Source organism: Rousettus aegyptiacus, unplaced genomic scaffold, assembly GCF_014176215.1.
Source record: "Rousettus aegyptiacus isolate mRouAeg1 unplaced genomic scaffold, mRouAeg1.p scaffold_m13_p_2, whole genome shotgun sequence".
NCBI lineage: Eukaryota > Metazoa > Chordata > Mammalia > Chiroptera > Pteropodidae > Rousettus > Rousettus aegyptiacus.
Window position 1 is genome coordinate 9,485,953 of NW_023416295.1, and position 12,218 is coordinate 9,498,170.

The 12,218-nt window shown below is 39.3% G+C and overlaps 1 protein-coding gene across 6 annotated transcripts in view; it reads right to left on the reverse strand.

The window, feature by feature from the left end:
- The window catches only part of NYAP2 (neuronal tyrosine-phosphorylated phosphoinositide-3-kinase adaptor 2), a 233,521-nt gene that overhangs the window by 89,683 nt on the left and 131,620 nt on the right, over positions 1-12,218 (reverse strand). For all 6 annotated transcript variants that reach the window (XM_016118879.2, XM_016118878.2, XM_016118881.2 and 3 more), the window contains one exon: positions 7,041-8,135. In XM_016118879.2, coding sequence (XP_015974365.1) covers positions 7,041-8,135 — 1,095 coding nt within the window. The remainder of the gene's footprint in view (positions 1-7,040; positions 8,136-12,218) is intronic.

Genomic DNA, 12,218 nt, shown 5'->3' on the forward strand with positions numbered 1-12,218 from the left:
TTCTTTTATTTTGAAACTGGCAGTGCTAATATCACCTGCCATGGAGTACTACTGTGAGGACTGAATGAATACATGTAAAAGGCTCAGCACAGTGTCTGAGATAGAGTAAATGGCATTAAAGTAAGTACGTGCTACTGTTACCATGGAAACATTAACAAGGAAAAGGTTGGATGCTGCACTTTCCCCAGGTTCTCACTATCAGTTTCATTGATGCATCCCACCTTGGGCTTAGTTGGTCTGAGACAAATCCATTTGAGGCAGAGGCATTGTCCAAGAATCTTATTGCTTTGTTCCCCCATTAGCATTGCCAGCTCTAACTCCTGAGGTCCTTGGCACAGTTATGATGTCTAGACCTCCTCATCGCTCCCATAACACTTTCCCTCCCTGTCTTTCCGGTATCCCACATGGAAGACTCCATTTCTCTTGTTGCATTTGAGTTACAGCCATTCTCTCTGCTCTCTTATATTGACAAGATCATGTCACTGGGTACCCTCTCTGGATAGCATACCCTTCTTCTGAGTCACAACCAAATCTGGGGGGCCCACCCTGCTCTGGCTGTTCCTCCCCTTTAAATGGCTTGGCCCCATCTAGACAGACCTCTGGGGTGAGGACAGCTACCAGCCTGAGTCTCAGGTTCCCTCACCTGCCTGACCAGCAGCACCAGCTCCTGTCTGAAACAGTGGTTCTTAAACTTAAGAGTTGAGGAATGCTCATATAGCAAATGGCACAGACCCGTATGACTAAGATGGAGGCTCTAAGAACAATAATGGACCTTATGCACAGATTGCCTTCGCTGCTAAACACTCAAGGTCTCTGGGAGAAACAGTAGGTAGTAAAATTGTTTTCCCTGTTGATCCATCCAGATGACCCTGATTGTCTTCTCTGCTAGCTACCAACTAATCAGTAGCTTACTTAAGGAAAATAACATTTACTCATTTCAACCTATCTGTATTTTGCTTTCTCCCCTCTCTCTTTCTCTTACATATATTCTATTTTTGACTTTATTAGATGAAAGCAATGCTATAGGTTTCTCTTGCATACAGGTAAATAGCATTGTTAATGTTTAGCCACATGCCCCTGAGTTATTGATGATAGGGGGCATAAATATCACTAGGGTTGTCATTTAATAGTCGACATCTCAGGCCTAATCCTCTGATTTTCACTAACTGCTCTGTAATAAGGCCCAGGAATCTGTATTGTTAACAGCATGTGTGTAGGAAGTATTTGAACCATTCACCTAAGCTTTTAATGTCCTTTGCCTACCATGCTTTGAATGACCCAAGAGCACTAGCTAGAGCATGGTCCTGATCTTGGAGTTTTATCCTAACCCAGGTCTTGGCTCCATGTTTTTCAGAGTGGTAAAAGGAGACTTGCTAAGGCAAAAACCAGTCTGAGACCACAGAGTGGGACTCTGAGGAGAGAGGCAATCAGCAGACATAAAGAGAAGGGTCTAACAAGGCTCACATCTTTACTGAACAGAGCCTATAGGCCTCTGTTTTACCAGGCCTTCTGGAATCCTTCTCCTGATATCTGTTGAGAGAACTTCAGGTATTCTGGGTGTAGCTCAAATCTCAAATGCCTTTGAAACACCCACAGTTCCAGAGGTTTCATATCCAGCCCCCATCTCTGGCCAGGTGGCTCCAACTTACTTTGCACACAGAAGTTCTGCCCAAAGTCAACTGCTTGCCAATGGGCAGTCATAGGCTGAGGGCTCACCCATTCTCCAAGGCAAATGAGAGATCTAGAGTTGTGGACTCTATTCTTTTCCTTTTTCTTTGGCTTCCAGATGCTGCTGGCCCTCTGTCCCATGGGTTTCCCATCCATGGATTCAAAAACATTAAAAAAAAAAAATGTTGACTTACTGCTGATGTTTACTAGGTAGATAGGCCTACCATGGTTGTTTCTATACGTAAAATATACAGACTGTTTTCTTGTCATTATTCCCTAAATAATATGATATAACAACTATTTACATAGCATTTACATTGTATTAGGCATTACAAGTAATTGAAAGATGATTTAAAGTATATAGGAGGATGTGCCTAGGTTATATATAAGTATTACACTATTTTGTAGAAGGGACTTGAGTATCCTTCAGTTTTGGTATCTGGGGTCCTGGAACCAATTCCCCATGGATAATGAGGGAGGACTAGATCTACGTTCATCCTACTCACCCTTTGTCAGCCCCTACTTTCACAGGAATGAAAAGGAGAGAAGATAAAGTCCTTAATTATTTTGTTTGCTGAATTTTACTGAAAAAGAAAATGAATATTTTAAATAGGCTAAACAAAATGTGTAGATCCTCATAAAATAAACCAACATTCATTACATGTTTCCCAAGACAGCTTAGTTCTTGGAAAGTTGATATTCCTGACCATCTCAGACATGGATCAGGAACGTCATCTAAAACTTAGTAAATGGGTTAAAAGTGGCCTTTGAAAGTAAAGGTCACTAAGTTCCTACATCAAAGGTCAAACACTTAAATTAGATGAGAATCTCCTCAGACAAGTTTGGGTATCTGGTTTCCTGGCCCACAACTGATACATGGTGTGATAATACAATGAGGGAAAGAATTACAGGCAACAAAGAGAGGGAGGGGAAGGGAGGGGAGGCCATACATGCCAACAAAACTAGCTGAAAAGAAGGGAGGAGGCAAGAAAACCACAAGGCACAGACGTTAAGAATTTAAGTGAATTTAAATGATACAGTATCAGAGAGCTAGTCAGCTATACCACCTCCAAAGCCCCTGGGGACTTCCTAGTATCGCATTAACTAAGCTATGGTTACTGTGTCACTGCTATTATAAATGACCAAGGACAATGAAGCCTCCCCTACGCAGATCACCTTGCTGGACACTTAATGTGCACTAGCGCATAGTAGGCATGCAAAAAAATAATGTCACAATAATGAGCCGGGATATACTAAGATGGATACATTAAGTTAGTATACTCTTCCTTTTTTCCTAAAAGTGGGATAATATATGAATACAGAAATATATTTTAAAAGATATTTTTTTTCCAGAACTATTCGTTCTGTTTTATACATTTAAAATTCTTTTAAAAATTTAATTAAAGTAAGAGTATGTTGGGTCAGCGGCTTCTCTAGCAACGCCTAATATTTTAGGCATCACTAGACTTTAAGTAATTTTAAAAAGGAGAAAGATGTGTGTGTGTGTGTGTGTGTGTGTGTGTGTGTGTGTGTGTGTGTGTCGTGGGGATATGGGGGTAGTGTTTTTGTTTTGTTTGTTTGCATGTTTGTTTTGGGTTGTTGTTTTTGTGTTGTTGCTGTTTTAAGAAGGGGAATGGAAAGGCAAAGGTTACCTCTGATTTTCAACTCTATTTCATCAGAGCTATAGGACCCATTTATAAATAGAAAAATATAACATCTAAGAGTAAACTGGAGTATTTAAAGGCTGAAAGATGATATTTAACAGGAGAAAACTGTATATCTCCATTACTATGGAATATTGTCAAAAAATGACAAAGCTCTCTGGCAATGCCAACCCACCATTTTTTGTTTTTTTGTTTTTTTTGTTTTGTTTTGTTTTGTTTTTTTAAAATAACACCACTGGATGAGTGGGCCTGCGTCTTCTTTTTTTTTCCTTTGCTTCTTCTTTAGTGCTATGTTGTCTCACGCCCCTTCTCTATATGGACCTTCACATGTGCTTCATATGTTGGTGTTCGTATTTGTTTACTGTTCCATCCCACTAGTGTGTACATTTCTTTTGCATCTTTCTTGGTGCCTTAGTTTCTTGATTAGTGTCTTCTCTTTTCTGTTTCATTTTTCTACTTTCCTTTAAATTTTTTTTTATTTATATCTCTCTACTTATACCTTTTCATCTTATTCTCTTCCTTGAGTATATTATAAAATTTAATTGTATTCTTCACTCTACATTGTGATTTTTCATAGGAATATCCGTTCATGCATCTATATTAAAAATATGCTAAACTTTTTTATTTAAAATATTTCTTTTTAAGAGAAAAAGAGGGTTTTTTCTTTTTCATACTTCTGGATATTACTGTCTATGATTCATGGCTTTTGAGTTATTAGAACAGAATTACCCATTCATGACTTAGGCATTGTAAAAATTCAAATTGAAGGATATATAATATAAGATAAAAAGAAAGATAAAAATGATAGGTAGAAAAATAACATTTAAGCCTCCAAATTTACCGTAAAACATATTTGTACTTCACCTACTTCTCATGCATATACAAAAATATACAGCAATAAAATACAAATTCATCACTGCTTACCTGCCTCATAGTCTCTATCTCTCTGTGCAACTTTAAAAAATATTAATAATAACTAAATCAAATAAAACTATTATAATTAGAGAGACTATTAAGTGTCCTCATATACAATTAAACAACGTGTATGCCCCATCAAATAGTAAAAACATGTTTTCCTAGAACAATTAATGTGAAGGCCATAGTTAGAAAATTGTAAAGCGAAATGAAATCAATTTGTAGTTTACCACTATTGTTTCATTTTATCTCTTTCGTATTGCCCAATCTTCCTCAAGAAGTGTCAGCCTTTAAGATATGAAAATATTAAAGTTGTATCTTTAATAGATTATTAAAAATAAGAGTTAAAGGCATAAATTTAATTTGACATAGATTTTTCAACTAAAACAAAGACTGTATGTGCTTTAAATTAAATACTAAAAAATTATCAAAACCGATATTTCCAGTAAAGCCAGAGGAGTATGAAGAATAGAAATACCAGTCTTACTTTTATCCCTGAAATGTACAAAAAACACCGTTCGAGACTCAGGAATCATGAATGTTATATTACTACTTCACACCACTTACTCCGTCCCTGTGGGATCAGCAGGCATCTACAAATCCTGCCTGGTGAGAAGGAAGGAGAGAGCTCTGTAACTCTGAGTGTACTGTAACAGTAATTATAGGTTAACTTTCAAATTACAATTTCAGATCTACTTTTAGAATTACAGAAAGATTCCGAAAGCCCATATGATTTTGTTAGCATCTCATAGTTTCTGTCTACTTTCTTCCACAGTCAAAAGTAAACAGCATTCGATTATTTATTTGTACTACCTGCATTTTTTCCTCCCTTCCATTTATGTAAAATAAAATATAGCAGTTAATGTAACTCAGGGTATGCCCTTTCTCTGAAGAATTGATGTATGGTTAATAACACATGGGCAAGAATTCAATCCTTGGATCCTTAAAAGTTATAAAGAGCCGGGATCACTTTTCCATGTACAAGCTTTGTTTTAGAAGCACACAAAGCTCATTTTGGAGTCGAATGGAGAAGTCTGTGACATATAGCACATAGACTGATTCTAACAGATGGATTTTTCTCGAAATAACTTCATTAGTTAATCATTTCGTCTACAGATACTTTTTCTAGCTAATTGGCATAGCTGTCGGCTGGAGCTGCTAAGGATCCTCCAAAAACTGGTAGGTAAGAAGAAATTCCAATAATTTCACTAATTCTAGGATGAAACTTCTATTAATTTCACCATTACATATTTGAAAGTGAAATATTTTTCCTTAAGATATTTTTTTCTCCAACCTATTTCAACAAGCTCACTTTCCCTGTGTCTAAACCAAATCAATCACCTAGAAAAAACTTTGAACTTTAACAAATATAGATTAGGGTTTTTCAAACTTGTCACTGTTGACACTGTGGGCCAGATAATCATTATTATTATTATCATTATTATTATTTTGTGCTGGGCTGTCCTGTGCACTATAAGCTATTAAGCGGCATCTCTGGTCTCTACCCACCTGATGTTAGCAGCGTCCCTCCCTGGGGACAAAATTGCCCCAACTGAGAACCACTATCCTAGACATATGCTGCTCTTAATTTTTAATTCAATTTTTAAAATAATTTAAAAAATAATTTAATGTATGCATGTATGTGTGTTTTTAAGTTCAGACATGTCTAATATATTACAAATTGTTGCCTTTTAGTCAGGTAAATGAAATGTTTTTTTCTTGGGGGGATGGGAATTATTTAAGCAGTTAACGCTTTCATAAATCTCTCTGGGTAAAGAAAAAGTAGACAAGATAAGTGTCTTATAACTACCAATGAATATTAATTATCTAAGGATGTCATCTTCATCATCAAAAGTATTAAGGATATCTTTTCCTTTAAAGGAAAGTCCTCAGTGTGACTGTATGAATAGATAAATAAGGAAATCCTGTGGTGGAATCGTTTGAGATGTAAATGATTAATTATCAGCTAAGGTGCCTAAGGCATTTTTTTAAAAAGGGAAAGCAGTGTAATTTAACGACATGGACATGGGGAACGCTGGGGTTTTGACTTTACTATATACTCATGGAATGATTTGGGGCTCACAAAAGGATTAGTCATTCAGATGCAGACATTTTCCAGTCTTTGAAATTTAGTTCTAAATATAATGTTCTCTACCTATTTATCACTTAGTGATTTCCCCCCCTAATTTATATATCAGCAAATCTAGGAAAAGTACCACAGGAATAAGAAGCTTTATTGTGGCTTTTTAAAGGGAAACAATGAGCCTATTCTAGCTTAGAGTGAATAAAACAACATAGAGTCGGCAGAGACTATCGTTCATTACGTTAAAAAAAAAAAAAGACTAAATTCCATCTGAACTGGTGTCTTTCTAGCAAAGGTTTTCTAATACAGGTTAGCTCAAGCAAGCTTTTCATGTAAGATGAAGATAAATTTTTAACATTTATCGATTTCATGTTTGAATGTATAATCCGCCCCTCCCCCCCATCAAGCTAGTTACCTAAAAATTTCGTAGCGATCTGTTTGCCTTTGTTAGATTTTCCAGAGCCTCTGTCAGAATTTAATTTTCCATTTTTTTTATTATTCTTTTTAAATAAAGAGGTTACCTGTTTACTTTGTGCTCTTTTCCAACACACCGTTTTCTCTAATATGGAAAAAGAAAAATACCACCTCGTGAGATTTTGACTCTAAGGACTAACAATCCTGCACTACACACGGGCCTCAAATGCAGGCGAGGAGCTCTGCTGAATTGCACGAGCTAAACCGCGTGGCTCGCCCGCCACCTGCACACTTACTCTCTGCAGGCTCCTTGGACCGGCGGCCGCTGGACGACTTCCTCAGCAGGCTCCGTCCCGAGGTAAAGAGGCTGGTGAGTTCTTCCAAAGGGCTCGTGGGCGTTCTGGACCGCGAGCCGCCGGGCGCCGACCCGTACGTGTTCACCGCGGCATTGACCATCTTGCCCCCATCCTGCGACACTGGCCTGGTGGTCGAATGAGGCACTGATGGAGAGCTCCTTGAGAGGCTGCCCGAATGCACGGCGTCGTAAGGGGGAGGCCTTTTGAGGCTGAGGGGCGTCAGGGACCGCCCCATGCTGACCGGCGACGGGGAGGCCGAGTGGCTTTTCGGGTAGCCGTGCGGGGACTGCGTTCGGTACAGCGTGGAAGGCGGGGGCGGGGACGAGGACAGCGCAGACGCCGCCGAAGCGGGGCCCAGCGCGCCGCTCTGGTCTTTCTCCAGTTTGGGGTGACCGGACGAGTGAGAGGGCAGCGAGGATGGCGAGGCTCCCGCCTGCTGTTTCATGTAAGACACGTTTTCCAGCACAGGAAGCTTCGTGACCTCCAGTGGGGTGAGCGGAGACTCGTCGGAGTTGGGGGAGCACTGCACGGGGGCTGGCGGGAACACCAGCAGCGGGGGTCTGTGCGAAAGCAGGTTGGGGAAGGGCGGCGGGATGTCACAAAGCAAACCCTTTGGAGTACATGGCACTGAGGACTTGGCGAAGTCCAAGTCAGGCACCGTGGGCGTAGCACACTGCGAAGAACAACTGTGATGGTCAAGGTCACATTTTGAGTCTTGGCCCAAGTCGTCAAAAATGGGGTATTTCATTTCCTCGTACACGGCCTCGCTCTGGTCGTCGTCCTCCTTCCTGAAGTCTCTGAGAATGTTCCCCACCATCTCGATGTACACCGGCTCCTCCTCCTCGGGGTCCCCCGCGGGGCTGCTGGCCTGCGAGAGGGAGGAGTCGCGCGTGAGCGACGTCCTCCGCGGCCCGTGCTTCTTGATGTACGTTTCATCGAAAGATGTGCTGAGCTGAGTGTTTGGATTCCGTTTTGGTTTGGGAGGAGGAATTTTCTTTGAATATTCGTCACTGTGGGGTCTCGGTTTGGTCGACACTAAAAGAAGAGGGAGGGAAAGTAAAACTGATGAGCGCAAGAGAAAAGTTTTTAAAAATAATTTGTACTTGGGTTTGCTGTTGTACACTTTTGATGGGAGACATAGTCTGCTTCAATTCTAGCTTGAGGCTCAGACTAAAAATCGAACAAAAGCAATCAAATATTTCCCATATTTAGAAAAATCAGATGACAGAACAAGAGTAAATTTATTGTCAGACTAATATTAATAATCCAATTAAGACCAGGACTATTCATGCTTCTGTCTTACAACTTCTAAGTAGAAATCTTCAGATGAAATGTGGTAGAAAAAAATCACAAATTTCATAAAAATTAATGTCTAAGAATTAAGCCAGAAACTCAAGGAAAACAATTTTTAGAGTTCTCGTTATCACAAGTGGTCACAAAAATACCATGGGAACTGAGCCTTTTTAATGATATGGCTATTGCATGATATCACATCTTGCTTTCATTTGGGATAAAAATGTCCGAGCCTGCTCAACTTCATCTCTGCCTTGGCTCAGATAAATAACTTTTATAGAGATAGGTCTGATACTTCAAGAGAAATTGAAATGAAAATCTTATGAGTCTAGACAAGTTAATCTCAAATCTCCAGGTACCGTTGATTACGGTGTATTTGTTTGTTTTTGTTCATAAGACCTCTTATGATATCCCAAATGCAGTCTTGGAATAAATTTAATAGATATGTTGCACTGACACATCAGACCCCCCTCGAGGGTTTACCAGAGAACAAACTAGAGGATGATGTGGAAGCTTCAAGAATAACTCTGGAAACTTGCAACAGATGTGTGTACCAGGGCATCCCACAGCCTGCTGAAAACCCCCTGGTGATGGAACATAAAACTCTGACACCATACAGTAGGTTGGGAACAGGCTGGCAACATGATTCTGACTGAAATCAATTGTTTAGCATGCAGGCAAGGTACTACAGTCTGGTTATTATCTCATTATCTCATTGTGTTGATATATGATTACAATGATTATCATTATTATCCAATGTGGCAAAATGCAGTTGCTTGTGGAAAATGGTAGCATATAATGTAAGTTGACAGAATAACTCACTGGTACACAACTATGAGAAAATAATAGGCTGCTCTATAATTTGCAGCCTTAAGGGAGGAGGGCCTCAATGCACAGATCAGGGAACACCTGGAATCACCTTTATTTTTATCAACCAGCATCCTTATGATACAGGCACAGGAACTTTTTTTTTTTTTTTTTGAAACTTACTAAAGGAAAGGCAAAGGTTAGTTAGACAGCTGCTCTTCAATCATGCCTTCAGAGAACGGGAACCAAATATTCTAGAAGTGGCTGTGTCTCTCACTTTTCTAGGCCGTTCCTACTTTCCAATATTCTGGTCCATTGTGCCCCTGATATTTGATTTTACTCACTACCATCAAACAGCTTTTTGAAGGGAAGATCCTTAGTGCATTTTCTTTTAACTCACATTAGGAAAAAAAAAAAAAAAAAACTAGCTGCTCTTTTCCAGTGCAGTATAGCAGCAGAGTCTTTTAGTGCCAAAAGCAAAAAGCCTAGAGACTCGACTGGGTAAAAAAATACCCAGACAATTCTTCAGGAGGGACCCAAAGTGACCAATAGCTTTTTTCTGTATCTCCTGCCCATTTAAATTTTACTGGTTTTGAAATCTACTGTGTGTTAATTTTCACAATTTAAATAGATCCTCAGATTACATACAAAAATCTGAGCCTGAATAAAGTAAAATTATACATCATTGAATAAAGTACTTAGTACTGAAGAGACTTTGAAAAGAGTCAGGACTTAGAAGAACAAAAGTCTACCTGGACCACTTTGATGCTTATTTCTTTCCATCCTCTACCTCAGCACATCATTCTAGGCTGCGTAACTTATTCTCTGAAAAAAATATTTGCCTCTGACTGTTGAGTTGTAGGGATTGAGTGGTGTGAGGTTGGGAAGATACTTAGAAGAGTCTGAATAGTGAGGTGCTCTGTAAATGGAGAGTTAACCTAAAGCTAGGAATTAATGTATGTTCATGCGATGGATAACATCATTATATGGAAACAATTATACTTAGAATGAGATTTTCATTTGTCCCCCTCCTTAATTATAATCTACTTTTGTTTTCTTCGACTCTTTACTAAAGGCAGATATTCCAAATTAGACTTGGGTAGTAGCATGGAGAGATAGATAGGACAGACAGATTTTGAAAATCTACTGACCCCAAGCCTACATAGTAGCACTGTATAGAGAAGAGACCATAGCACAGGTCCCCGGGCAGTGAAGGTCAATGGCAGAGCTGGGAGTAACATGAGACTCAGGGAAGCAACAGCCCCATGAACAACCCTGGAGCCAACATCCCTCTTCTCAAGTAGATTAGAAAGCACCCTTTGGAATGAGCAAGATCAATGCTTGCGTTGCATTCAAAATATAAGCAAATGACGCTCATTTTATTTGCCAAAAGAAACAGAAAAAAGTGAAATAAATCCCCTTGGTATCTATGAAATGACTGAGAAAAGAAAAGGCTCTATTCTAGAACACAACATAGATAGAATTAAGGTAGAACAATTATCCATTAAGAAAGAATTTAGAGAATCTATTTGTACTGTGGGGACAACTTCACCGCCAAAGCAAGTAGAGATATTGTCTGACAAGGGAAATGAAATACATGTGACTCTTATGGTGACATTGAGATCATGAAAACTGACTGTTGCTAGGGACTGAACTGAGTCCCTCCCAAATTCATATGTTGAAGTCTTAATCCCCAAGTGCAATGGTACTTGGAAATGGGGTTCTGAGGAGATCATTAGGTTTAGATGAGGTCATGAGGATTGGGTCCTCATAATGAATGAGATTAGTGCTCTAATAAGAGACACCAGGGAGTGTGCTGGCTCTCCACTCTCTCCACGGTGTGAGGACACAGTGAGAGGGCAGCCATGCAAAAGCCCAGAAGAGAGCTCTCACCAGAAACCAACCAGGATGCCACCTTGTCTTGAACTTTGGGCCTCAAAAACTATGTGAAAATAAATGTCTGTTGTTTAAGCCACCTAGTCTGTGGTATTGACATAGGTAACAGTCTATTTATGGAGCCCAGTGTACAGACCCCATCCATCTGAATGATCAGCACCCACTTTCATTTCTTCCATTGGCATTGGAGTACTTTTTAAATTAACTTTGTTATTTTAGGATTTAATAGAACTGTTTGTAATCGTTTAAATGTAGTTTTCATTTGTCCCTGCCCTATATCTTCTCAGCCCCTGAAACTATCACAGCATTTTATATACCCCTGGATAATAGGGGTATAATGATGTTCCCAGGTACCCACCCAGGGGCACCTTGAGACCACATGGTCCATTTTTATGGTTCTTCTTCTCAGTCTGACCCTCCAACCTCTGAAATGTGCCAAGGCATATCCCATTTGTTCCCAACCCATTTTCTGGGTGTTTTTTGTTTGCTGTTGTCACTTGCTTTGGCATATCAACTCCTTGTTTCACCCTGTCCTGCTGCCCACCAGCTGAAGCAGTTCTCCACCCGGCCTTGCCCAGAAAATCCTTCATTATGTGAGGAAGCTTCTTCCTGCTCCCTTTTCCTCTGTGGCGAAAAGAGCCTAATACAGGCTGACTCATATAATTCAATCGCATTTTGTTTCTGGTCCTCTTCTTTGTATTGATCCAAATTTGACATGAGAGTATTGAGGATTATTTAGAGAGTAAAATGTTAAATAAATTAGAGATGATCAGGATAAACAAACAGATTCATTCCTTCGATACTGGGAGACTTTTGTTTCCAGGTATTATCTGCTTTCCATTCTTTATCTTCCTATCGCTCTCTCTAGAAAACCAGAGGAGGAAACTATTTCTTTTCTAATGAACTGATTTTTCTCTCCATTTGCCATTTATCACCTGGTTTTACCTCAGTCCAAGTATTGACTAAATAATATATGGAGCAATAAAAATTTGTTTCAACTGTCATTTTTTTTTTAAGTTTACCCATATAAGGCAAAGCCTGAAATTTTAAGCAGCATTTGTCACTTAATTAATTATACTTTAATCTCACTATAGGGGATTAAGAATTAAAGAAAAATTTATC